Source organism: Rhinopithecus roxellana, chromosome 14 (genome assembly GCF_007565055.1).
Source record: "Rhinopithecus roxellana isolate Shanxi Qingling chromosome 14, ASM756505v1, whole genome shotgun sequence".
In the NCBI taxonomy this organism is placed as follows: domain Eukaryota; kingdom Metazoa; phylum Chordata; class Mammalia; order Primates; family Cercopithecidae; genus Rhinopithecus; species Rhinopithecus roxellana.
The window spans coordinates 74,975,385-75,002,830 of NC_044562.1; the positions used below are offsets into that span (position 1 = coordinate 74,975,385).

The window sequence follows — 27,446 nt, forward strand, 5'->3', positions numbered from 1 at the left end:
GATTATAGGCACCCGCCACCACACCCAACTAATTTTTTGTATTTTTAGTGGAGACAGGGTTTCACTATGTTGTCCAGGTTGGTCTCGAACGTGTGACCTCGTGATCCACCCGCCTCAGCCTCCCAAAGTGCTGGAATTACAGGCATGAGCCACCGTGCCCGGCCTCAATTTCCTAATTTTTAAACTGAAGTTGGAGCTGAGTTTTTAAAAAGTAGCTCGCTCTTTTGGGAAAAACCCTCCTGGAGTTGTTAGTTCAATAACTTTAATTTCATATCATACAACTGAAAAGTATCCATTATATGGAAGAAAACAATTGATTTAGATCCTTAAACACTGGAAACAGGATGTTATTTCCCTGGCAGTCAAACATCTCAGCTTCTGAAATTTGGTTTCAATTGTAAGATATTCTCAGGAACTCTTTGTGGCTCATTGTATTATTTTGAGCGTCATTCCTCACATTAGGTTTGACTCTAAAGATCTCTATAAATGTTTCTCAGATAAGCCTGTATTCTTAAAATAAATAAAATGTTCACATCAAGCTTCAACTATAATTAGAAAATAAACATTATCCATATTTATGCATAAAGGATTAATCTCCCCAAATATCATTAACTAATGTTTTAGTTTTAGGAAAGAAAATAGTGCCCTTGAAATTAATCGAATGATTCAATTTTTTATGAAGTTATATAAATGTTAAACTTACATAATTAAGACAAGGCCACATACAGGAAGTCTTAACCTCCAGCCACTTCCTTTTTAAAAGGTTTATTTCATCTTTCTCTAAGAAATCTCAGTTAAAGCTAAACAGAAACTGATGTGAAGACAAAAGAAAATACCTACTTACAAAATATCTGAACATAAACTTTCTTTCCTTCAGAAATACCAGCTCTAAGCAGAAGAGACATTAAAAGCAAGTACTGTAAAGAAAGAAAACTTATCTCCCATAAGGAAAAAAAGAAGAAAATCTCATTGAGATTGTGCTACAGGCTGTCCATTGTTAGTGGTGGCCCTCAGAGCAGTTCCTTCACAGAAAGTTTCGTGGGGTTAAAAACTCAAGCAGGCAACCTACCGAGCACACAGAGCTTTACTGCAGAGCGTTTTATTATTTATTATGAAACTATGTTACTAAGAGCAATAATTATGTGCAAGGCAGCCCGTTTCTTAGCAAAACTGATGCCAATAAACTAAAGAAAGGTTCTGAAGCATATGTGAATGGCTAAAGTTTTTTCTTACAATACTACATTCAGAAAGAGTCAGGCCATGCAATGCTTTTACGGCTTTAGATTTCAATGCGTTTTAAAATAAAACAAAACCTTGCAGACTTCAGAAGCTGTGCTCTAGGGACAAGGTCACATTTTTGCTCCTGTCCCTCATGAGCTCTGGGAGAAGCACTGCTCCCGTGCAGATCCCTAGAGTGAGGCTCTCAGAGGCTGCCTGCTGACACCACGTCAGCCAGAACAGGAAACTTCCCTCATCGTTTTTCTCACCAGCTAAGTTAAATTCACAGATAAAAGTGGCACTTTTAAAATGTTCCATGGTAGTGTTATGGATAGCAATTTGGTTCATTCTGGAATTCCCTGGAGAACCAAAGTCCTTTTTTTCCACAATGAATCTGATAGTAAACATTTAGCTTCATTGTATTTTCCTTGTTTGGATATCACGTTGCTTCTCCACGCAAGTTGGGAAGGAGACAAACTATTTTATTCTTTAGACACTGGAAAATACTTTCCAGTTGGGCATTGGCTGCTTAATGAAGATTAAGACTTTTAAAGATAGGAAAGCTTTTTGAAGACCACAAAATGAACGGCATTTCAGTATTTTTTGGCATAATCACCATAGGAACTATCAAAAATGAATTTAAAATATATGTTTACTTTTAATCTACTATTACTTGGGTAATTTTAAGTGAACAAATATTGCCCATTAAAAACCCTGGGAAAAAACAATTATAAATGTATACTTAATTCCTGAAAATGTTATGCCATTTAAAATAGGAAAGAATGCTGAAATTTGATTAGACTTTAATAATATCATATCAGCATGTAAGCTCAAGGTTACTGTATAACCAGTGAAATGCTTAAAAAGAATTTTTATATTCCTCTAAATACAAGACTTGGGAGAAAACAAGATACTGCCTAGGTGTAATAAATACTGAAAGCTTGTCCAGAGAGAATCTTTTTCCAATATTTTGCTGCCCCTGATCATAACACTAAATTGAGTACGAAATATTAATGCTTCTCATTTGCATGTCATCATGGTTAGCTTCATTTTAGAAGGAAAACATGGTTAAGTTCTGACACATCAAAGACTCTGTTAGTCAGTGAGCCGCTGGAGTTACAGTTATTAATGACTGAGCGGCTAGAAGGAGTTAATCAGCACCGAGGTGCATGTTCTGAGATTGAGCAGATGGTGTGAAAATACATCGGATTTTATTATTGTAATTCTAATATACAAACACACTGACAGAATAACAGTTCTTAAGGAAGGAGCCAGAAATAGGATAAGCTTTTCTTTTAAATCTCTGGCATTTTATTAATTGAAATTAGGTATGAACGCCGCTTGAGTCCACACGCTGGCCCTTTGATACACAGGCGTGAGGCAGGAAATGAGGAGGGGCAGTGGGAAGCAGGGGAAGAGGTGCCATGCTGCCATGCTCAGCCGCGCAGCCTACAAGCAGCATGTGGAAAGACGGCGAAGGGGGAGGGTACTCACCGGGGTGTTGGACTGCTCTGTCAGCTTTTGCTCCCACATCTTTAAACGTCTTTCTCGTTCTTTAAGCTCCTGCTCCTTAAAGCTGAGATCACGCTCTAGTTTCTTTAGCCTTTCAAGAGTTGCCTCAATTTCGCACCTGCACAGGGATAGCTGGTGTGAGTCTCAACTTTACTTAAGAGACATCAAGCGCTTAGTGGGTCCATCAGAATGCTAATCAAAATAAAAGACAAATGCCGGTGCTTTAAAATCAACCAGGAAGCTGCCAGAGGAGAAGGAATCTTTCATGTCCTTAAATATTAAGAGGTAGTTTCTAGCTTGGAAAAATAAGCTCAAAATATTTCAACAAAGTGTTGAAGAGCCACTGGGGTGCAGCATAAGCTATGGAGCTGGTGTCCTGGTACAACCATTTAGTAAATGCTTACATTTAGCTAGCTCTTTACAGTTTGTAAGTGCTGTTATCCATGATCTCATCTTATTCCCATAACAGTCCCAGGAAACAGGTATTAATCTCACAATATAGGTGGGAAAATGATATTCAGGTTAGGTGTTAAACAACACGCCATCAGTAAGTGGTTGAGATGACACTTTGGGCTACTCATTGGCTGAGTAACCCAAGCAATCAATTGACTAACCTGACTCAGTCTCCTCGGTTGTAAGGGGTGGTGGTTATAGAACATTAGGGTTCCCCTACCTGCCTGATCCTTAGACTTACATAGGCAACTTGTTTTTCAAAAAATCACACACCAGAACCCAACAAAACATGGATTTCTAGGACCCTTCCTTAGAGCTCATGAGTCAGGAGGGCTGGGTGGGACCCTGGAATTTTCATTATTTTAGAAAAGACCCGAGTAATTTTTACAATCAGGCAAGTGTAGAAAACCCTGGGCCAGATGAACTCTAAGGTTCCTTTTAATTCTAATAATTTTTTTTTTTTTTTTTTTTGAGACGGAGTCTCGCTCTGTAGCCCAGGCTGGAGTGCAGTGGCCGGATCTCAGCTCACTGCAAGCTCCGCCTCCCGGGTTTACGCCATTCTCCTGCCTCAGCCTCCCGAGTAGCTGGGACTACAGGCGCCCGCCACCTCGCCCGGCTAGTTTTTTGTATTTTTTAGTAGAGACGGGGTTTCACCGTCTTAGCCAGGATGGTCTCGATCTCCTGACCTCGTGGTCCGCCCGTCTCGGCCTCCCAAAGTGCTGGGATTACAGGCTTGAGCCACCGCGCCCGGCCTAATTCTAATAATTTTTAAAGGAAGTTATCTCCCTTAGTGTCTATAGGCCAACCAACCTCACCACTTGGAACCATATGCCATGTTACAGAAATTTGTCCTTCACAGAAAGTGGAACTGGTACCATGGCTCAGCACAAACGGTTTTCTCCTTTAGGGCTGTCGCAATGTTTAAGTCTAAATTTATGTTTTCAGAACTGGAAGTTCTTTCCCTTGAGTTTCTGAAAAGCCTGTAAGTAAGCAACAATACTGAGAGAATGAGGGAGAGGGAGAGGGAAGTCAAGGCTAGAGAAGGCACTGGAGAGAAGGATGCAGAAGAAGATGGGAACTGGGTGACTATTGCAGAATAGCTGCTGGATGCTGCCAGCTGCTGCTTCCAGGTGCCGCTGAGGCAGTCCTGTGTTGCGACGGCATAATCATGATTGAGATGTTGACTATGGAAGGTAGAAGCCCCCACATCTAAGTTAATGAATATATGTAACTAAAGTCTGCCTTTTTCTTTCTAGGGAGAATAACAGTAAGTAAACAGCTTACTCTTATTGGAACATTCCAATGCTCTTACAGATACTAACCAAATGAATGAAAACAAAAAGTTCTGGACATTCACTGGCAAAATCCAACTCTGAACAGGTATGGAGGTGGGTCTGGATTTGGCTCAACACTTTACTTCCCTACTTGTCTGAAATGCACCTCAGAGCAAGGGAGGCAGCAATCAGGTGTAAGAAGCCTCTGCTGCGCCGCCCACAAATATCAACACCCATCCCTTTTACTGGTGCCATTTGAAAAATCATAAAAGGCTGTAAGTCATATTACAGTCCCTAAAGAAGACAGTGAATCAGCCATCTTTCAGAATTATGACTGTACCATAAAATCCAAATTTTATCCCTGATATTTCGGATAAAAATATTATGACTATGCACGTAAACAAAGTTTTTATTTTTCAATGGGAGACTGAGGGGAAAAAATCAGTGTGAAAAACCTTAGGGTAAATTTTTGTCACAAAAAAAGAAAAGACTCAGCCATCTTCAGTCGGTGAAGCAGTCAGTAGGCGGCAAGGCGGTGGTGGGAGCTGGTCGGGCTCAGTGTGCGATGGCAGAGGCCTGGGCCGGGGTCTACACGGCGCTTCTGCCAACCCAGTCCCCACGCCCCTGCCAGTGAGACTAATCTCACTGCTGTTCTTTTAGACCAGGGTAAATGGCCACTACATTCTATTTCACTTGTAATTTAAGCCAAAGATGCATCTCAAGTTCCAGTTCTGGGAGCCTACTGCGATTGTGAGCACTTCTGGAAAACGGATCAAGAGTTAAACGTACGGGAGGCTGTGACACAGAAACTAACACCGAGTAAATCTCTGTCCTCAATCTGTCTCCTCAGGCCCAGCTTTCCAACAGCATTCCCGACACTGCCGAGTCTGAAATCGTGTGGGAGGTTATATGCCATTAGAGACGTGACCCCAACCCGGGGACGACATAAAAACAGCTGCTCCCTTGGTTTTTCTGGTGCATTGTTTTGCATCAAATGCATTTGTTGATATATTTATATAACCTTCTTGTTCTAAAAATATAGTTTAAATGTCTTAGTTGATGAAAATTATGGTCTTCTCGTAAGCCAAATCCAATCAAGGTCAATGTCAAGTAGTATCAATTTTCCATATGCCAAAAACAGGCAATGAACTGTAATTATCTTCTTTCATCAGACAGAAACTTACTTTGAAATAAAAGGTCAATTTGTAAAAAGAGTGATATAGCGTATATATTACATGATAAATGTATAATCTGTTTATTAAATGTAGTGTTATATATTACATGATTTGTGCTAACATTGCACAAATTGTTTTGATCTCTGGACTTTGTTTTTAAGAAGGCATGTCATGGTGAGAGTACTTTGGTCACCACGGGAAACACAACCAACCAAGTGTTTTGCCAAGAGACACAGATCTGAACGCTCATCACAACCCTGCATGCCTCGTTCAGTGCAGGTTGCCACAGATCTACAGACAATTACATGGTTAATGAAAATCCAAAACAGGACCAACAGGATGACACATTTTCTGTTCTTAATGCTTATTGCCATTATTGCTAGTAAGTCAATGGGAGGAGAAACAAGCTGAAGGTCTGATGAATAAGGAAAAGTCTGACACTAGATTTTGTTCCTATCATTTATTAGGTCAAAGGAAAGAACACAGTTTATGTGGTTTTTAATAATGTAGTTTTAAAAAGAGTTTTCAGAATAACCATTCAGTTTTCTAAAAATACAAGTTGCATCTGGTCTATGTGTAGCGGAAGCTCTACCAGAAAATAATCATTTGCCAGAAACACCACGGCAGGATTGGAATCAGGCTTCACTGTGATCACTGTGACTCTAATTTACTAAAACACTCTTTGGACACTAGTCATGTGGTTTCAGACACTAGATAAAAGTTGGGGGGAAAGAGGGAGTAGTTCGAATGTGTTGTCTTTTGAAATGTTGAGATTATCTGATAAAAACACATAATTCTTTTCAGGAGTTTACATATTGAGTTAGACACCTTAATAACCTAAAATGACCATGCCCTGTAATATTTCTCTTAAGCTAAAAAGGAATTCATTCAAGTGAATATTGCATACTAATGAGAAGACAGCATGACAATGGCCACAAGTCTAGTAACCGCACTGCATAGCATGGGTGCAAGGGCAGGCTGTGTTACCAGACCACCCAGGTTCTGTTACTGTATTCTGTACTGGGTTCTGTTCTCAGTACTATATGATTTTGAGCAAGTTACTCAATTTACCTTTGCATCTGTGATATAATTTAGGGTTGCTATGGGGATTAAAAAAGAAAATCTAAATGAAGTACAAGCATCTGGTAAAAACCTAATAAGTGACAACTGTGTTTATTATTATTAAAATTACTATTATAGTCCTCTCTGTTTTTAACCAATTGCCTACTTCAGTGAAAACAGCTCTGCTGCTTCTCAAACTGTGGTTTACTGGTTCAGGTCAGGATATATATTCTCTCTCCAGCTCTCAGAACAGGATTAACAGTTCCTGAAAGATGAGGAGGCCCCCTAGGCAACTGTATTCCTTTTACTAAAATACGTCACTGTATTTTACCTCCTTTTTCCCCCATTGTCAATCATCAATTTCGTTTCCCTCACTTTCACCTTCAAGCATTTTAAAAATTGAATTTATCATGCAACTAGTCCATGTTTAATGTGGAAGAAGTAGGAAATAAAGATATACAAATAAAAAACACTCTCTATAATTCCATCACCCACTGACAACACTGATTTTTTGATACTTTTCTCTGTGTACATATACACAATAATATATTTTATAAAAAATAGAATCATTCTAAACAAACTAGACTGTAGGCTCTACTTTGAAATCATTTATCAGACCTGTGATTTTAGGAATGACCTTATTATTCTGTGTATGGAGATATAATCATTTTTAATTTATTTTTATTCTCTGTTTATTGTACTTTATACCATTTCTGGTTTACCCTTCTCAATGATGCTTTGCTGAATAAGTGTCCCTACATTTTTGCACAGCTTTCTCATTTCTTTTCTTTTCTTTTTTCTTTTTGAATAGGATCTCACTCTGTAGCCCAGGCTGGAGTGTAGTGGCCTGATCTCAGCTCAATGCAGCCTCGACCTCCCCAGCTCAAGTGATCCTGTCACCTCAGCCTTCCGAGTAGCTGGGACCACAGGTTAGAGTAACAATGCCCAGCAAATTTTTTTTATTGTGAGTAGAGATGAGGTCTCTCTATGTTGCCCAGGCTAGTCTCGAACTTCTGGGCTCAAGCAATTTTTCACCTCGGCCTCTCAAAGTGTTGGGATTACAGGTGTGAGCCACCATGCCTGGCCTTGTTGACATACTTTAAAAGACTCCCTATCTTGGTATTAAAATCTTACTAATCCCTTCGATAATAGATCAAATAGCATTTTCTCCAGAATCCTTTTACCATGTCCTTGGACTAGATCAGATTTCATGGTTATCTGCTCTCTAGTATATTTCTCTGTCATGATACTTGTCAAAATAGAAATGAGATCGTTTTGAATGTATTTAATAGTTTAACATTGGACACTTGGGCTGGAGAGCTCCATGTGCCCTGGGACTCTTGTGCTCATTGCTACAGCCCAGTACCAGAATGGTACCAGTTGTTCTCACACCAGCAGAAGTTCAATGAACGGATAATGAATGAATGAATGAATGAATGAATGAATATAAGAAGTACTTTTGTCATGGCAAACAAATTAATTTACATCTTTATATTCTCTTGTATAATATCAAAATCTCTTTTTATATTATTACCACCATGGTAATTTTCTCTCTTGCTTCCCCAAATATTTACTAAGCAAATGCTGTGTTCAAGGCACATTTTGATGCTGTGAGTGATGAGCAAACGTGATTGTCTGCCTCTCTCACATTTCAGCCCGTGAGACACACATTAAACAACTAACTGCCAAATTACTTCTTAATTCCAATAGCGGTAAAGCCTATGAAGGAGATGCTGTCAGAGCACATAAAGTGGAACCTGATCTGGCCTGGGGTCAGGAAGCCTTTCCCTGCAGATGTATTATTCAACTGCTATGTGAATGATGAACAGGAGTTAAGGTGGGGTGTGACGGCAGGCGTCGTTCACAGCTGAAATGGGATAAGTTTTAAAGAGAGGAAACTGTGCTTGTAAAGACCCTGAATGGGGAGAAATATGCATCTGTTGAGGGACTGAAAGCCAGAAATTAAGGGGAGAATGATCTTCTTAAGCTGACGCTGGTGAGGCCAGAGTACTGAGGGTCTTGTGAGTCTTGGTAAGTATTCTGGTCCTTTTTTTTTTTTTTTGAGACCAAGTCTCGCTCTGTCACCCAGGCTGGTCTTGAACTTCTGGGCTCAAGTGATCCACCCGCCTTGGCCTCCCAAAGTGCTGGGATTACAGGCGTGAGCCACTGTGCCAAGTATTCTGGTCTTTGTCTTAAGAGCAATGGGAACTCATATATGGATTTTAAAGGAGAGGAGAGTGATCTGATGACATGTATACTCATCTCTTACTGCAAAAAACAAATATTACTTACATGTTTTGTTTTGTTAATTATCTCAGCCCAGAAAAAAAGTCTGTTATACCTAGACTTGAGCTCACTGTATAATTTTTGTATCCCTAAATAAAAATTCATTTACCTCACTGGCCCTAGATAGATATTTCAAAGGAATAAAAACAAGAAAGGTTATTGTAAAACAACAAACAGAAAGCCCAAAGAAGTATCTAGCAACAGGAGTAAACAACGCAGTAATTTTCAAAGTGCATGCAGTATTCATTTGGCATCAGCAGATGGCGTAAGGCGTCATGTTACTGCCCACGGCTATCAGGAGCAGAGATGAAGTTACCTAAATCTCTGCTGAGTCAGGGGGGGAATAATGTCAGCTTCCAAACATGCTATTTATATTCATGCATCATGTGACCTGGCTCAAATGTTTCATCCTGGGTTTACTCTTCCACTCATACAATACAATTTTCTCATTACTAAGTTTATTCAACAAGCTTTAAAAGGATTTATGACATCCAAAGTTTTCTTTTAAGAGTATTTTTTATAGTCTCCCTGTCCCCCTCCACTAGCAGACACAGTGCTCTGCAAATTTCAAGGTAAACAGTATTCCTGTTTCTTACGGAACAGAGAACAAAGCTTCCTAACAAAGCATAAACACAGAGAAATGTCTGGTAACCATCTTTTGTCTCAGAAGATATGATTTCAATTTTTTTTTCTTTTTTTTGAGATCGAGTTTCACTCTTGTTGCTCAGGGTGGAGCGCAATGGCGAGATCTCAGCTCACTGCAACCTCTGCCTCCAGGTTTGAGTGATTCTCCTGCCTCGGCCTCCCGAGTAGCTGGGATTACAGGCATGTGCCACCACACCCGGCTAATTTTTTGTATTTTTAGTAGAGATGGGGTTTCCCCATGTTGGTCAGGGTGGTCTCGAACTCCTAACCTCAGGAGATCCACCCACCTCGGCCTCCCAAAGAGCTGGGATTACAGGCGTGAGCCACTGTGCCCAGCCTCAATATTCTTTTCAAATACTTACAGAAGGCAACAAGCTTGGAGAAACACTATTTCTTGCTTACTTATGAAATTCAGGACTTATAAGATTTCCAAAATCATAAAAAAACCTTTTTAATTTTTCTCCTAAGCTATGCTCAGAAATCAGGACTGTCATTCAGATCTCTGGTTCTCTTCTTCATTGAGACGAGTGATGGTCTTTCAAAGCCAGACGCTGTGGCCTGGTGTCGGGGCTACCCACCTCCACTCCGCCTTGTTGTGCAGGAATGAGTTACACTTGTCAGGAAGGCTTGTGTCATTTGACATGGACTCCAGGATTGAAATGATTTGCTTGAATGATGGCCGTTTCTGAAGAAGAGAAAATAAGTAATCATTCGTTGGGACTTAAGAAAGGAGATATTTAAGAGAAAACATAGATACTACAAGCATAGTAATAAACTCAACCCACCATAACAAAATAAAACATGATGCAATGTCCTGATGTAGTTATTTTACACTCATCAGATCACTCAGGTTTAGGGAACTGTATTCTTTATTCTCAGTGAACTATTCACATGAAGAGATTCAGATGTTGTTTTTCTATCATGTGGCCTAAGGTTGGGATAATTCATGTTTTTTTCCAGGAATAGAGAACACTAATTCTCTCTTTTAGTTATGATTAAGAACTCCTAAAAGGGAACAGTGAAGTCCTTTAAAAACCTATGTGACAAAGCTGGTAAAAAGTTAATGGTAGACTGTGTGTGGTGGGTATGTTAGTGTTCACTGTAAAATTCTTTCCACTTTTCTTTGTTTGAAAATTTTTACCATAAAGTGTTGGGGGGAAATCTATCTATCAATCTACTGGAACTAATAAAATTTTCCAAATTGGTTTGTCAGAAAAAAAAATTCAGGTACTATGCTGATCACCTGGGTGAGGAAATAATCTGTACACCAAACCTCCGTGACACACAATTTACCTGCATAACAAACCTGGCCATGTGCCCCTGACCCTAAAAGTAAAGTTAAAAAAAAAAAAAAAAAAAGAAGAAACCCCAATTTTAAAGCCATCATAACTTCACTGTTCTCAATATTTATTTTCTGTTATAATTGGCTTTAGTGCTAAGACACTATAAGGTACTGTTCACTAGAAATGAGAATTAAGTGTGTTTCTTCAGCTAGCAGTAACTATAACTATTCTAGTCTATCTCTTTAGACTCTAGCCAAGGTTGAGACAAAAGGTTAAAACAAAAATAGAGAAAGATAATAAAAAGGATGATGCACATTCTCTCTTCATCATGCCTCATAATTACACCATTACTGAACAAATTATAGTTGCAGCAATTAAAACATGCATTTTAATTTAAGAGCACAAACACAAGAAGAAACAATGTTGAGGTGGCTTGCTCTCAGGATTTAAGTGCTTCCTACATTACTAAAAAAAGCAATTTTTTCATTTCTCAGAAATATAAAAACCTAGGACATATATTGAGTTCTGCCATTATTATTCTCTTTCAAGGGCACTTGTGTGCATGTGTGTGCCTGTGTCTTTCCTTGAAAAGGGCATACATAGATAAATGTTACTGATATATATTAAGCCTTCTAATAAGCAAAGAGGAAAATGCCTTAAGTAGGAAGCTTGAAAAGTGTTCTATTTATCTTCTTTAACTTTGTCCTCCTCTTAATTTCTCCCAGCACGTGTCAGGTTTTAAAATGATTTTTTTGTTTGTTTGTTTGTTTTTTTGAGACAGAGTCTCACTCTGTGGCCCAGGCTGGAGTGCAGTGGCGTGATCTTGGCTCACTGCAAGCCCTGCCTCCTGGGTTCAAGCCATTCTCCTGCCTCAGCCTCCCGAGTAGCTGGGACTACAGGCGACCACCAACCACCATGCCCAGCCAATTTTTTTTTTTTTTTGTATTTTTAGTAGAGATGGGGTTTCACCGTGTTAGCCAGAATGGTCTTGATCTCCTGACCTCGTGATCTGCCCGCCTCGGCCTCCCAAAGTGCTGGGATTACAGGCGTGAGCCACCACACCCGGCCTTTTTTTTTTTTTTTTTTAAGACAGCCTTGCTCTGTTGCCCAGGCTGGAATGCAGTGGCGTGATCATAGGTCACTGCAGCCTCAACCACCAGGGCTCAACCAATCCTCCTGCCTCAGCCTCCCAAGTAGCAGAGACTAAAGGTGTTTGCCACCATGGCTGGCTAATTTTTTAGTTTTTTGTTCAGAGGGGTCTCGCCATCTTGCCCAAACTGGTCTCAAACTCCTTGTCCCAAGTGATCTTCCTGCCTCAGCCTCCTAAAGTGATGGGATTACAGGCATGAGCCATTGTGCCTGGCCAGAAAAATGTTTTAATCACTTGCATAAGAGCTAATTATATAATAAAGGATTTTCATTTTGCAAGGAAAAGCAGCAGGAGGAGCTAATGAATTTTTAAAGAATAATTTCCCTACATTTAATCATTCTTTTTTTTTTTTTTTTTAAATAAGGTGAAACTCTTCTGTAACTGGATGACCAGCATCCCTAGAAAAAATTTAATTTTATAGTCAGAACCTACTCTTGGATAGAGGTTATCAAAGTGAACATTTAAGAGGTGATAACAATATAGATTTTTTGTGGTAATACTATTCTATGAATATTCTGGTTACAGAATACATATTTGGTCTAGGATCTCATATAAATTCCTCTGAAGGGGATTACGTTCCTTTTAGTCATTATTTTGCTTATTCAAAAAAATTAAAATAAAAACTGGGACCATTTATGAAGCATCTACATACATTATTTCTCTATTTGTTACCTTCATTTTACAGGTAAGAACAAGTCTCAGAAGAGTAGGAAGTGCCCAGCATCACACAGGAAATTACAGAACCAAGGGCTCTGTTCCTAAACTCTTCAACATCTTTTATCACATAAGGGTAAGATACTACTTCCTATTGAATTTATGACTTCAACTTATTATTATTATTATTTTTGGAGATGGAGTCTTGCTCTGGCACCCAGGCAGGAGTGCAGTGGTGCGATCTTGGCTCAGTGCAACCTCCGGCTCCTGGATTCAAGTGATTCTCCTGCCTCAGCCTCCCAAGTAGCTGGGATTACAGGTGCGTGCCACCACGCCCAGGTAATTTTTTGTATTTTAGTAGAGACGGGTTTCACTGTGTTGCCCGGCTGGTGTCGAACCCCTGAGCTCTGGCAATCCGCCTGCCTCGGCCTCCCAAAGTGCTAGAATTACAGACGTGAGCCACCGCACCAGGCTAACTTATTTTTTTCCCTATTTAGAAAGGTCATTTTAGGACCTGAACCAATACCCACCTTTCCTTTCTTTCTCCTTCTCTTCAATAAAATATTTTGAGCACCTGTTCTCCTTCTCTTCAATAAAATATTTTGAGCACCTGTTGTAAGCCACTAGAAGGACTTGACATTTATGTAATATCAGCTTCCTCTTGCATACATCACCACCTCTGCCCCGACCCTCATTGCAAAAGAACACCATTTCTATAGGTGGCCTGAATATTTTAATCTAGATGTCAATACTCTAAAAATCTAAGGACTTAAAAAAAAGAAAGTACTTTAATTAACTATTGCTCTACATATGTGCATAGGACTGGCACTAACTTCTGGTTGAACTGCTACATATTTCTAGCCAGAAAATGCATGTACCTCTCAGGAAATGTACTGTGGTCTGGCTACTTCAGGCAACAACAAATTGGGCATCTACTTTCCAAACTGATGTAATGTGCAATAGGGAAACACATGTAACAATTTACCTCTACACCCTTATAAAGCTTCAGTACATCTAGGAAGAAACTATGTCTTCAAAAATACAGCTGTACCAGGTAAGGCCCAGACTGTGGTTTAGGAAAAGAAGTGCTAAGCCTGAGGTGGGATAAATAGAATAATCAAGGAAGACTTGATGATGAAATATTCAGAGGAGAAAGAAAAGAACGAAGAGAACAGGTTTGGGAATGAAAGTATGTAAGTGTGTCTAGAGGAGATCAGCAGTGAGAGAGTTGGAAATGTGGGCTGTGGCCAGGTATTTAACCAAATCAAATACAGGGGATATGTCATTGTTTAATCAGAATAAAATATCACGGATTTAGAAAATAAAAATCAATCTTAAACTTCCTTTATACTTCATGTGGCTGGAACGCAAGACTTCTTTGGTCCTAAAGAAGGGTTAGCTTACTACATGTTAAAGACATACCTGCATGGTTTCAACACTGGGCCTAATGTTCTTGTTGTGTAAGGCGCTTATGGTACCATAAACGTACATTCTTAGAATTTTAATTAATGTGGTATTGAGCGCCCAATTAAGAAATTCAAAACTTGCTTTGCATACTGAAATATAATCACAATTATAGAGATCTAGTAGCAATAATCAAATTCAATGCAAATAATTTCAGGCAAAATTTCTATTTATGTATCACAGAGGAAACATATGTCCAAAATGACTTACACATCACAACGGGGATATAACTAGTAAGAAGGACAGGGAAGGGGTAGTATGATACCATTTTAACAGTATAAAATAAATGTTTTAAAGCAAGCTTGAAAATACCTGCTTATAGTTTCTACTGAATTAGTTGCAAAGTATAGGCATTTCTCTTAATGCTTAAAAATCCCTATTCTGCAAAATCATGTACTAAAAATTATAGGGCCTAAATGGGAGTAGGGCAGACCATTTAAAAACCATGCAACTGCGTCATCAAATACTAACAAAAAGAACAACAATCCTAAATAAAATACTAACACAGTTTAAAAACACGATTCTTTAGTAAAAATAATACTAGGAATATCTAGGACTCCACTTAAAAAAAGGGTAAGGGAAGTCTAAAGAATAGGACTGAAAGCAAAGATTTTGCAACATGTACACAGCACAGTTTGTTGCTGGGAGAACTAGGAACAAATTCTTCCAAGTTAAGCTAAGCCAAGTCAAGAAGGACCATGTGGAGTGAATAGGTTTCATAGCACTGGTGTCTTGCTGCCTTGTTGGCTGCATTATTACACTTTGTGCTCAGTGCGGAACAATGTGTTGGGAAACATTATGAACAATCAACATGAATTCTGTGTTATACTAACATAGTCCCCAGTCTCCACTGTCACCAACTGCTTCTGAGTTATTCCCACTAAAGAAACATATTGTAGAAGAACAGACAATATTTTATGGCCATTCTTCTTGGGGGTCAGATTGGAACAGGGTTTAAATTCAGTAATAAATGTGATTCTTTAGTCTTTCTTTATAGTCTCTGTTTAAAAGATCAGTAGTAATACTTCTATTTCCACAAAAAACTGGACAAATTTAAACCATAAAATTTTTGTTCCTTTGAGTGTAACTGCTTTCTTATTCTAATGTTTCATCTGTGAGAATATTTTTTTATTTTTAACTCATTATGGAAAATTCCAAAATACACAAAAGTAGAGATAACAATATCATGAACCTCTATATATTATCACTCAGCTTCAAAAATTATCATGGCCAATCCTGTTTACCTGTTTAATCTACACCATCATCCATTTCCCTTCCCTTTATTTTGAAGCAAATCCAAGACTAGCCTATCATTTCATCTGTAAATATTTCCATATGTATGTGAGAGTCTTTTAAAACGATCTTTGCAGGGAAAGGATATGGGCCATTCATGCTCAAATGTGATACGCACATGAAAGCCTAAGCCTTGGAATTTCTCCAACTCTACTGTGGAGCTCAACCACATCACTGATGCTAGACAGGGAGTACATATCAAGATGCTCTAGAAGTGCTACTTTTGTCTGCTCTTTGGCTAGAAAAGCAAAACAGTGCACTGATTAAGAGCAGGGACTGTGCCAGACCTAGTTCATGTCCAGCCCTACTACCTACTAGCTGTGTGGCCTTGAGCTCATGATGTAACCTCTGTATGTCTTGGTTCTTCATCTGTTAAATGAGGATAATTGAGGCATCTATTTCATAGAGACATTCTGAGGAATAAATGAGTTAACATACATAAAGTGTTTGAAACTATGCCTGGCATATTATAAATACTGTGTCTTAGCCATCTCAATAGCATACAGGTGCAATAGTTATTACTAAAAATTAAAAACAAAATAATGAAATTATTTTTACTGAATCCAGAATGTCAAAGCGTGCTATAAGAATGAGTTAATAATGAGTCTCTAGAGATCAAGATTAAGCAGATGTCAACAGAAAACCTTAACAGTCAATCTGGGGCTCACAGGGGCATCAATCCAGCTTTGCTTTGTAATGAATTTTATTACCCTAAGTTTTAAAAACTGAAAGCCAAGCAAGAGAAATTTCAGAATTCTAAACAGTAACAAAAATACATATGTATACCTTGGCATCAGCTTCCCAACACTGATGTAACAGTTCAGCAAAACTTCTGGGGCAACTGCTTGGAATGGTTAATCTCTACAATAGAGACAGGGAAAGAAAACAAAATAAAGCACAGGGATTTATTCATTCATGTCAGCAAACACTATTTGAAGGGTCATAATATAGTTAATTTAAGAACATAATCAAGGCATGAAGTTTAAAGCTTCCATTGAGTAATATGTGACAGGTGACAATTTATGTTTAGATTTGTAATCTCTAAAGACTCATACTTTTTCTTGAAAGGGAACTGTAGTGAACGGAGAAGTCAGGTACAGTACAACTAATGCAACAAAACATAAAATATCTAAACAGAACTATAGTAGGAGGGGGCAAGTCGGAACTTAAATACTAAATATAAAACCACACATCACTGTGCTTTTATAGGCAACTTACGATATATGTAAATAGGCCAGGTAACTAGAAACCAGTTTAGCTTTGGCAGCAGGTATACAACTCTGAAAACATCTGAGCATAGATCACAGAGATAATTTAAAAAACTGTTCATTTCTCAGTGGTAAATAAGACATTCTGAATGTGTGACTGATTATGGTTTTGTTTTGGTCAAACCCATATACTTTAAGGACCTGATACGACAAAAATTATAACGTGAGGATGGTCCTGTTCTAACATCCTACAGTGGTGCTTCTCACAAAACTCGTGGTGCCTCTATTCCACAGAAGCATTTGTGTTTGTTTTAGAGACTGGTGGGTTGCAACCGACTTCTAAGTATAACAGGTCAGGAATGCTAGACAATTCAATATACCATAAAATCCTGCATAACCAAGAACTCCCTTGTATCCCACAAAATTTCAAAATTTCAAATGCCCCATTTACATTCATGTAAGTAAAACAAGCAAACAATGAGGTTTATAATTTTCTGGGCCTGGAATCTAACTCTAACTTACAAATAAACACAAAGTATTTTTTTGAACAGTTTTAAGATACACTGAACTTTGCAGAATGCATCTACCAAATGAAATAAATCAAAGGCTTATTGATTCTTGCATGATTCATAACTTTATCAAGATTTCTGACAAATATCAACAACAACAGTGCTACTCCCAGCACTGGAGTCGTTAATACAATCCAACTCCATCCGGATGCATTTGTAGCTGCTGAGTTCTATTTATCCCCTAAAACCATTCCATCATCTCCTCTGGTGTGGTCATGCTTGAGCATTTGTACACTGGAAAACATCTTTCATTTATTTCTCTTTTATATTACAGTTAGAGCATTATGTTAACTTACAATATGATGTGTGTAGGTAGTTGTGTTACCTTTGAATTTCACCTCAAGGGAGTGTAAGGGATTGTTAACATAGTACAAAATGAGCATTGGGTGTGATGGAGTTGAGAACTGCTGTACTAAAAGTGTTAAGACTTATTCTTGCCAAAGAAGTTTTGCAAATAAAAAACTTGAAACTGAATTTAGCTGGATTTGGGGGAAGCTATGAGAAACTAGAAACGTAGTTGCCTTGACAAGAAAACTGACAAACTGTATTTTGAATTACAGATAATCCTAAAATCAAAGCAAAGCAAAGTTGAAAAACAAAACAACTCTCTCCAAACTAAAGGCCGTGCTAAGCACTTTTAAACTTCTAGTCTTGTGATTTCACAGAATAGAACAAGATGTATTAAACTGTACTATTATTTTACTGTAATGTAAACTGCAGACCTTTTGATGAAGGTAAAAAAAAAATTCAGGTGTTTACTTTTTAAAATATAAAATGGTTGGGAGGTGGGAACTAATAAAAATAGACTATAATTCCAATTATGCACTTGAAGGTACTCTGTAACTAAAAATAATGAGTTTTCGTCAATGGTAACATTTTTCAATACAACTTTGTCTCAGCATTTTCCTGAGAACTGAATGTGAGCTGGCTGAATACGGAGGATGATCATTTCTGTGATCTTTTCTTACTGAAAAACTGTGTAGATACCACATCGAAGTCATTACACAAGGAGACACAATTATTTTAAATAATCTGACATGGTCAAATATCAGTTAAATCTAGACTCAGACACTTTATGCAATGGATTATTTTGGTGCATTAAAAAGTACTTCAAAATAGAATTCCAAGTATTTAAGTCCTGATTACATAACTGTGGGCATTCCTAATACATGAACACATTCTGAAATAACCAGATCTTAGCACCAGGTTTGCAATACTACTTAAAACTTCAATATTTTTAAATAAAAGTTTCAAATTAAAATATTTCCCAATCACTAAACTAGGCATGACATTTTTTAAGGACCATATTCATTTGTGCACCATTTTCTACATAAGATGTAAAATTTTTTTAAGTCAAGTTTTTATCTTTTTCTAAAGTATAGTCAAGAACAGTGGATTTTTATTAAGATTTCTATGTTAGTCAAATAGTTTTGTTAGTTAGAACACCTTACATGTAAGAATTTAAGTATTTATAAAAATAGAAATTATGCTACCAGAACATTCTGAATGATCACTGATTGAGTTCCATGGAAATGACAAAAGCAAATATACCTATCTGTTCAATTTAAAAAATGTATGAGTAATGCCCTCTTAATTTCATGCCTTCTATAAAGGTTCATTGTTTACTCTGTAAAGTTTAGCAGTGCTTTATGAATCTAGTTTTAATAGGATTTAATATTAGAAAAATGATTGCTTAAACATCTCATTTTATTATTAAGGGATTAGAAGCAAAGATCTTCAGATATAATTTTTAGAAAGTATTGATTTTTCTATAGATGCAAAAAGTAATCTTAAATGGTGAAAATGAGTAAGGTCTATTGTCTGGGTAAGAGTAATGCACCAATCTCAATTCCCTGGTCTTGACAGTATACTACAGACATGTAAGATTTCACCAGTGAGAGAAGCTGGGTGAAGAGTACACAAATTTCTTTAGTTTTTGTTAATTTAAAAAACTTTTTTGGCTGGGCGCGGTGGCTCATGCCTATAAATCCCAGCACTTTGGGAGGCCGAGGCAGGTGGATCACTTGAGGTCAGGAGTTCAAGACCAGCCTGGCCAATATGGTGAAACCCTGTTTCTACTAAAAATAAAAAAAACTTTTTTGAGTCAGGGTGTCACTCTGTCACTCAGGCTGGAGTGCAGTGGTGTGATAATGGTGGCAGCCTTGACCTCCTGGACTCAAGGGATCCTCCTACCTCAGTCTCCCCAGTAGGTGGGACTACAGGTACGCACAACCACACCCAGCTAATTTTTTGATTCTTTGTAATATTTTTGCAAACTCATGTGAATCTATAATTATTTCAAAATAAAAAGTTAAAAGAAGACAACTCTAATACTTGGATATAGGTATTATAGATGACTAGATAACACTTAAAATGTCTTCCTGAACACTTGAACATGTCATTCTTTATTTAAATGAGGCCTGTTAAAAATACAACTTTCTCTTTTCAACCCATAACCCAAAATATTCAATAGTAAAAATAAAGTCAAAGAATTAGAAGTTGAAGGGATTTTGTACATTATATTTCTTTAAGTCAAAGCCTCAATTTTGTTATGAAATGAAATAAATCCTTGTGAATGATCTTAATGCTATGTCAACAGAATTTATTTTGGAAATGGCTACCTCCATTTGTGAGGTGAAATGAAGATACCTTCTTGAATGATGATATTGAAAATTACATTGAAACTTAATTTCTATATTTTTGACAAATCAATATTGTACAGAATGAGAATAGCAGATAAATATCCTTGTAATACCCAATTTTACTGAAATTCATTAAAAAGTTGAGAAAATGTATTTCACCATGTAGGCTTTTTTCAACTTACCATAATATTTAATGAATACAGTGTGGGAAGTATTTGAGTAGTCTTCATCAGTTATTAGCTGATCATCAGAACATACCATGAATAAAATAGTAAAATCTACTTTCTGGGATCTCCGGGGAGAAAAAAGATTGCTTCTGCATGTACAGTGTTGAAGAGGTTCTGAGGGTTATTCATGGGTGATTCCAATCCTAAAGTCAACTATCCAGGCAGCTTCTAAATTCATTTTTTTCTTCAGCTTTAAAAATCCTTCACAGATACTCCAATGTTTTAAAGAGTGCTTTAAAATTTATATCTATTCTGCCACACTTTAGATAAATTATTATTTAAAAACAATGATTCTGTCTTATACATATTTGGAGGGTCCAGTTAGCTTTAAAAAAAAAACAAAAATCAAAAAAAAAAACCTGTCTCCTAGTTTATCTTGGAATAGTGCAGAGGGAAAAAGATTACACTGGATGTTTTGGTTCCAGAGTCTACACAAGGTCAGTAATTTGCTTTGCTTTCATTTGTAAACCCAGAACCAGATCTCTAATCATCTCACTGGCAAAAGAAACAGAACAGAAACAAGTATGTCCTCATATCATGACAATATCAGTTACCTGTGTGTAAGATCTTATTTAATAGCACATGAGTAATTACTATCACTTTTAATTAAAACAGAACAGCTCCTGTGAAACAATGAGTAAGGCACATTCTTGCATATAACTCCTTTTCATTTCTTAAATCGGCAGCTCTTTCCCATCAGTTTCAGCTATCATCAACATTTCATCCACTCCCAATGAATCAGGAGGAAAAATTATATGGTAACTTTGGATTATGTGATCTAAAAGATGGAAACTTGGTTTCTCCTAGTCAATAGCAGCTTTTTGATTAATCTAGTTTGTTCCTGCACTCACCTGAGAAGCAGATCAATCTAACTCTTTTAGAGCATTAAAAAGGGAATATTTTTATATATTCACCTTTTTGCAAATTATTTTATTTTAAGGTTGCAGTCTTACCCTTTGTGGAGAGCACAGATAAGATTTGGAAATGAAGAAGTTTTATGAAATAAAGTAGTTTTGAATTGCAAAGACAACTGCTTGCTTCCATTACATGATCTAAGTTCTCATAATACCTTGATATTGGAAGCTTCATCCTTATGCTGAGAATTTCCATGGCTGTGCGTTTCAGTCACAATTTTAAACCTTTCAAAATGTAGTTGCTCTCTTTGATATGAATGTACCATGTTCTCTGATGTAGGCTCATAGGTCCAACTAACTGAAAGCCTCAATTTGTGGGAAGAAGAGAAGCGAGGCTGGGGACACAGCACAAACGGTGTTTACGCCACTGAAGTTCTTTTGAAATGGAAAGGCTCTGCATGAAGAAGCGAGCAGTTATGCCACTGCCTCGCCAATTCCAGTGAGGAGCTCATCTTCAATGTAGTGTTCAACGTAGGTGGCAAAACTGTAATTTTTCCCTTTTTTGAAACTATTTTTTCTTCTTTTATTTTTGAAATTCTCATCTAAGCGACAGTTTCTTGTACTATAGTGACTCCTGCTGGGAGAGGTAAGTTGAAGTAGCTGAAGGTCTCTTACAGATATATCAACTCCCGGCCAGTAAAAAAGATGTCCTAAACGCAGGAGATGGAGTTAAACTGTTCCCCTACCTTGGACGCAATGGCTTCTTTCATCACTAAGAACAAACCCCTAGGTTTTACAATTGAGACTGAGAAACTAGTACAGTACTTGTACAATTTTTGATCTACAGCATCACGACGTGAAGCTGCAACAATTAGATGTAAAGGGTCCATTCATGAGGAATAACATCACTTTGACCCTTTGTGTTAGCTCCTACTGCTAATCTTTCCATAAGCGTGAACTTACTTTCAATTTGAAGAAGATGAAAAAGTCTTTTGCAAAACCCCAATACTGTTTTCTGATCTATGTACCTGAATGGAGAAACGTAGTCTTACCTCGTTTTTTTCCACTACAAGCCAAGCTACTTGTAATCCTTCCAAACCTTTAAAGGGGACCTCCCTTGTTAGCATCTCCCAGAGAACCTGGAACAAAAAGAAAATGGAATTTTTATTCTTGTACTTTATATTTTTTGGTACATATTACTGAAACTTTATCTAACATGTAATTGTATCTAATTACCAGACACAACCAACCCCATCTGTAGAAACTTGGGCAAAACAATTATGCTCATGCACACAACTTCTTCCATATATTAAATACTTTTTATGTTCTTTTTTATAAAGAAAAAACCTGGTTTAGAAATTAGGACATCTAGAGCCAGACTTAAAATTTTATGAAACCAATGGGCCTGACTGATTTAATGTCATCTCATAAATTATTAGAATTTTTATGTTCTCACAAATTAGATTTTGTATTTTGTTAGTTAAAACTCTTTCTACCTTCAATTTCTGATACATTTGTCTAGGAAATAATAACTGGGAATTCAACAATATTTTAAAAGGTTCAATAATGGTCTCATCAAAAATAACTGAGCCCCAAATCCAAATCACTGGCTAACCTACCTACCCCACATTGGTAGACACTTGCAAAATTGTCATATTTAGATTTTACATGTTACCTTTTAGATTTTGGAGAAATCTCCCTCAAAATGAGTTGGTCTAAGGGATCTATTTTCATCTACCTACAATATAATATATTATACCATACTCTAAGATGTAATAAACTCTTTCTATACATATAAGCTGACTGTGAATGTGAGCTGATATGTGTGTTCATCTTTGTGCAGTTCTTGAGATCAGTATGATTATTAAATCTGAGTGGAATGCCCAAGGAAAGCAAACTGATGCTAGGAATACTGCTGAATTGGGTTATCTTGAAACACTGAGTAATGGAGATTTGTATACTACGTTACTTTTCCCTGTTTATACAAATGGAGTTCAAAAATGTGAGTCTACCAATACTCTGTAAAGTGCAAAAACAATTCTAATTTTATCAGTAATAGTCCTAATAATAAAAACCACTACAAGTCATTGAGTACTTATTATATTCCAGATGCCCTTTTCACATATTACCATGATTAACAGCAATCCTATTGGATACATATTACCTTCATTTTATAGGTGAGGAAACTATTTAAAAAGTTAAAATAAAACCTTACCCAAAGACACTCAGTTATCCAGTGACAGAGCCAGAATATGAACCTGCTGGCTCACCCTGAAGGTCAGGCTCTTGACCTCTTTTAATTTGAGTGAAAGGCAAGTGGCAGTACTAGAGAGAATGCGACAGGCCCTGTCTTACGTATGGCGCCCTGGCAGAAACAGGAAGAGAACCAGTGGCTTCGACTCGTATTTCCCTTGTTCTAAAAACAAAAGCTCATTTCTAATAGGAACGTAGATGGAGCACACATACTCTAGTCAAGCAAATCATAGAAACCTTTCACTCCATATCCACTATTTCCTCAGCCAGGGCTCAGTCTCATTCGAACCATAACATAGTAAATGAATTCTGGCTAATACGAAGATAATTAGCAGGAAAATCAGGGAAATTGGCAGATGCTGCTCAAGCAGGAGAAAAAAAATTCACTGAAGCCTCTTTGGGCTTTTAATCAAGTGTGTAAGGTACTCCTTTAGAGGAGCTACTGAATAATTCTATTTGAGTCACATAAGTGATTAGGAAAAGGTAAGGGGCATCCCACAAGGGGACAATTCTAGTGAACACCACACGTAAAGGAAGGGTGAGAGCCAGAACAGGTATGCAAACACCCTGACCTACACAGGGAGGGAGGCCGGGCAGCAAGAGGGCTGAGCAGGAAATGGAGCCCCTCAATTGGCTGCAATTACCACTCCACAGGGGGCTAGGGTTGGGAAGGGGAAAGGATATGAAGGGCAAGTAAATTAATGGATGTGGCATTCCTAAGGAGAATGGGAACAGGGAGTCAGCCTCCAATAAATCAAACGCTCCAGACCCCCAAACACGCAGATGAGTGGTGCTTCTTTCCTTCTGAGTTTGGCCTGCAGGTATGATGCACGTGTGTACACATGTGCACACATGCACAGACTGAATTTTGTGAAGTGAATTGCAAAACCAAGAGTTTTGGGGGATAACACCAGAAAAACATTTACGTCATTCTTGATTCCAAAATATTCTGCTGGAAAATGTCCAAAACCTAATAAAATTTAAGTTATATTTCTCTGAGAGTTCTAACTGTGAAAAATAAAGAAAAAAATAAGCCAGTTTCATTTGACTCCCTGTGTCTCTGAAGAGCTACAACAGCTGAGGGAGTTAGTAAGTGTCTGAGGTGGCGTCATTAGCCACTATGTCCTGAAGCCCAAATGAGGTCTTTAGCTTTATTCCAGTATCAGCACATCTCATGATTTCCTTTTATTAATTCCCTGGATTCGGGAATGTATCAAAAACTAGGTGGTATAAGATAAGACACCAGCTTTTTTTTTTACACTAAACAAAATGACATTTGGCATACAAAAGTAACTTTATTGAGGAAGTCACTTGAAGGTTTAAAAATATATTAAATGATGCCTAAAAATACCAGTTATGAGGATTCAGGCCAAATATTATTGTGATCTTTCACCTTAAAAATATTTTCCGACTCATTTTATATTGAGACGTCCTCACATTTAAACTATGCTCACAAGGAAAATTTCTATTTTCAGTTTACAGAATAGAAACTTGGAAAAGACTACGTACTTTTTCTGCCCTTTCTTTTCCAAACAATAGAAAGCCATTACCTGAGCCCAGCTTGTTCTGGAACAGTGCTCACAGACAACCCAGGCAGCCATGCTGTCTCTTAAGCCACTCTGTTTTCAAGGCTGGTTTTGGCTGAGAAGCTTCTGAGAAGGTAATCCTTTCTGCATTGTCATTAGAATAGCTTTTTTTTTTTTTTTTTTAAGAGAAGCTAGGCCTTATGTTCTCAGAAGGCTTATTCTTTCAGTGATTTTTTGCTTTTCTTTTTTTGTGGATAACATACTAAACACTCTTCCTGGTTCAGTCCTCCAAGAGAAGTTCTCATAAGAGGGTAGAAAAATCTCATTTCTTATAAAATGGAGGGAAACAATTGCCTGCCTAGCAAAGTTTACCAGCGTAAGAGCAAGGATCATAAAATCCACTTCTGGCATTCACAGCACATTTATTTTAAGACAGTACAAGGTTAGTGAGTCTTGCGATTTGTTAAGAAGCAACAAAGGTTTATCAACCTGGGGAGGGCTGGTAGTTTTGGAAGTAGTAGGGGCTAAATTCTTACAGCAGTCTAATAAATTAGAAAAACAAAAGGTAAAAATGTATTGCAGTTTTTTGGGTGGATTTCAAAAAAACAACTTTTTTTTAAATGGTCTTATTCATCTGTGTGTGACTGCTGTGTGTAGAGGGGGTTTCAATGAACAGAACAGACTCCCAGTGAACAATGGGATATTTAATGCAAACAAATGTTCCTACTGACAAAGGAGTCTTGGCTACTCACCTATTTTTGAAAAGACATAAAAAATTCAAAATAACCACATTTTGAATTAAAATAGGTATCATTTTCCAAGTTTATGGACCACAAACTTCTAAAACTAAAATGGTCCCAACCTTAACAACTATCCTCACCTGCTCTTTTCTATGACATCTACTTTGAACACATAATGCTTTCTTCATTAAAAAAAAAAAAAAAAAAAAAAAAAATCTGTGATTGTTTAAATAAAAAGTCGCTGGTGTTTATTTAAAACAAACAGAATGAGAAGAGGTCAGAATTAAATACTAGGTTGGTGCAAAAGTAATTGCAGTTTTTGCCATTACTTTTAAATGGCAAAACTTCAATTGCTTTGCACCAACATATACAGTCCTGAGTTCTTGTTTATAATTAAATTAGCATCTGTATACTTTTCTGAATGGAATTTTACTGACACAACTATCTGAGAGGCAAACCAACATTCCAAGCAAACCTTTCTCTTCAAGATAGTCACACAGCAGAAACTGTTTTAAAACAGACTCGCTGAAGTAGCATTTCTGTTTCCACCAGGTAAGGGAAGGCTGTAGCATGAATGCAGAACTGATATTCCACATCACATGATGGGGCGGACAGGTTCTGCAGAGCAACATCCAGTGTGTAAATACAGAGCAACACTGGAAACGCTCAGCGGCTGGTGGTCGAGTTTATTTCAGTAAGTGAAATTACTCGATAGGATGGTTTGTTAAGCATTTGTTAAATCCCTCCAAAACCAAACCAAGCAAAGGTAGGGTCAGCACACAAGCAGAGAGAAAAGCTAATCCACAAAGAGACGTGTTCAAGCCCTTCTACTGAAATGTGGTACATAGTTTCTTAAGTGAAAAGATTTTTAATAAAAAACACTGAAAATGTGCAGCTCCAGAAAGGTTGACTCAAACTATGTTTAAGAAATGGGGTCAATGTGGAATGTATGAAGAGATTTTAAAATGATACAGGAAAGAAATCCTAAGCTCTGCAAACAGAAGTCACCTCTTAACATCTTTTACAGTTTGTGTGTGAAAAGGAATTTGTGCTTGGCTACTGGTACTAAGATTGTACTTCATCTCAGGAAAAGCAGAGGGGTGCATTTTACACCAAAGCCCTGGCAACCGTAAGGCTTTGAAAGAAGGCAGCATAAAGTTTGTTTTCATACATGAAATAATATTGAGACCAAAAGTTCACTCTATGTATAGTTGTGTCTTAAGGTCAAAAATTTTTGAGATAAGGAAATTCAAAGACTTGGGGGAGAATTTTAAAAGTAAAAGCACTGTATGTGTGTGGACTCATAAGTGCAAAAATGAACCTCAAAAGTCTTCTAGTTCATATAAATGTGCTGAACAATTTAAAAACTATAACCATCTACAGTAACTATAACCAACATACCTATATATATAACACCAACATACATGTTTATATACATTTATACACACATGCACATGAAAGGAGTGGGAGTGCTGGGCTCCTACTAAGCCACTCTGAAAGGTCAGCTGGAACACTGACTAAATAAGCCATGTTCTTAAGCCATGCTGCTCATCTTCCCAAGTCGTCTTGCTCCATAGAGGTTCCTGCAACGATGGCCTGCTGCAGAATATAGAGTGGCTTTTTCATGTCTGATGGGTTGTAAGAAATAAAAAACCAACTATGGCATCTATGAAGACTATGCAACAGAGTCTGTAAGTGGCCCGCAAAGCCAAAAAAATATATTATCCAGTCCTTTCTAGAAAAAGTTTGCTTGTTCCTATTTCTACAGGACAAAATGAGACGCCATTCCCAACAAGTAGGATAAGAAAAACTTAAATTACCCTCAGATGGTGTGTGACTCAAATAAATGTTTGGTTATAAATGAAGGAATGAATGTACTTTCACAAGAGAAAACAATCTTACAGAGTCTTCAATTGCTACAAATACCCCATTTTCAGAATATCCCACAGATGAATGTC

At 37.5% G+C, this 27,446-nt stretch overlaps 1 protein-coding gene across 3 annotated transcripts in view; it reads right to left on the bottom strand.

Annotated features, from left to right (window-relative positions):
* MAP3K20 (mitogen-activated protein kinase kinase kinase 20) overlaps nucleotides 1-27,446 on the bottom strand; it is a 191,095-nt gene that overhangs the window by 47,478 nt on the left and 116,171 nt on the right. For all 3 annotated transcript variants that reach the window (XM_010377577.2, XM_010377578.2, XM_010377580.2), the window contains exons 8-11: nucleotides 22,022-22,108; nucleotides 16,256-16,330; nucleotides 10,204-10,310; nucleotides 2,713-2,848 (exon numbers count right to left, since the gene is read on the bottom strand). In XM_010377577.2, coding sequence (XP_010375879.1) covers nucleotides 2,713-2,848; nucleotides 10,204-10,310; nucleotides 16,256-16,330; nucleotides 22,022-22,108 — 405 coding nt within the window. The remainder of the gene's footprint in view (nucleotides 1-2,712; nucleotides 2,849-10,203; nucleotides 10,311-16,255; nucleotides 16,331-22,021; nucleotides 22,109-27,446) is intronic.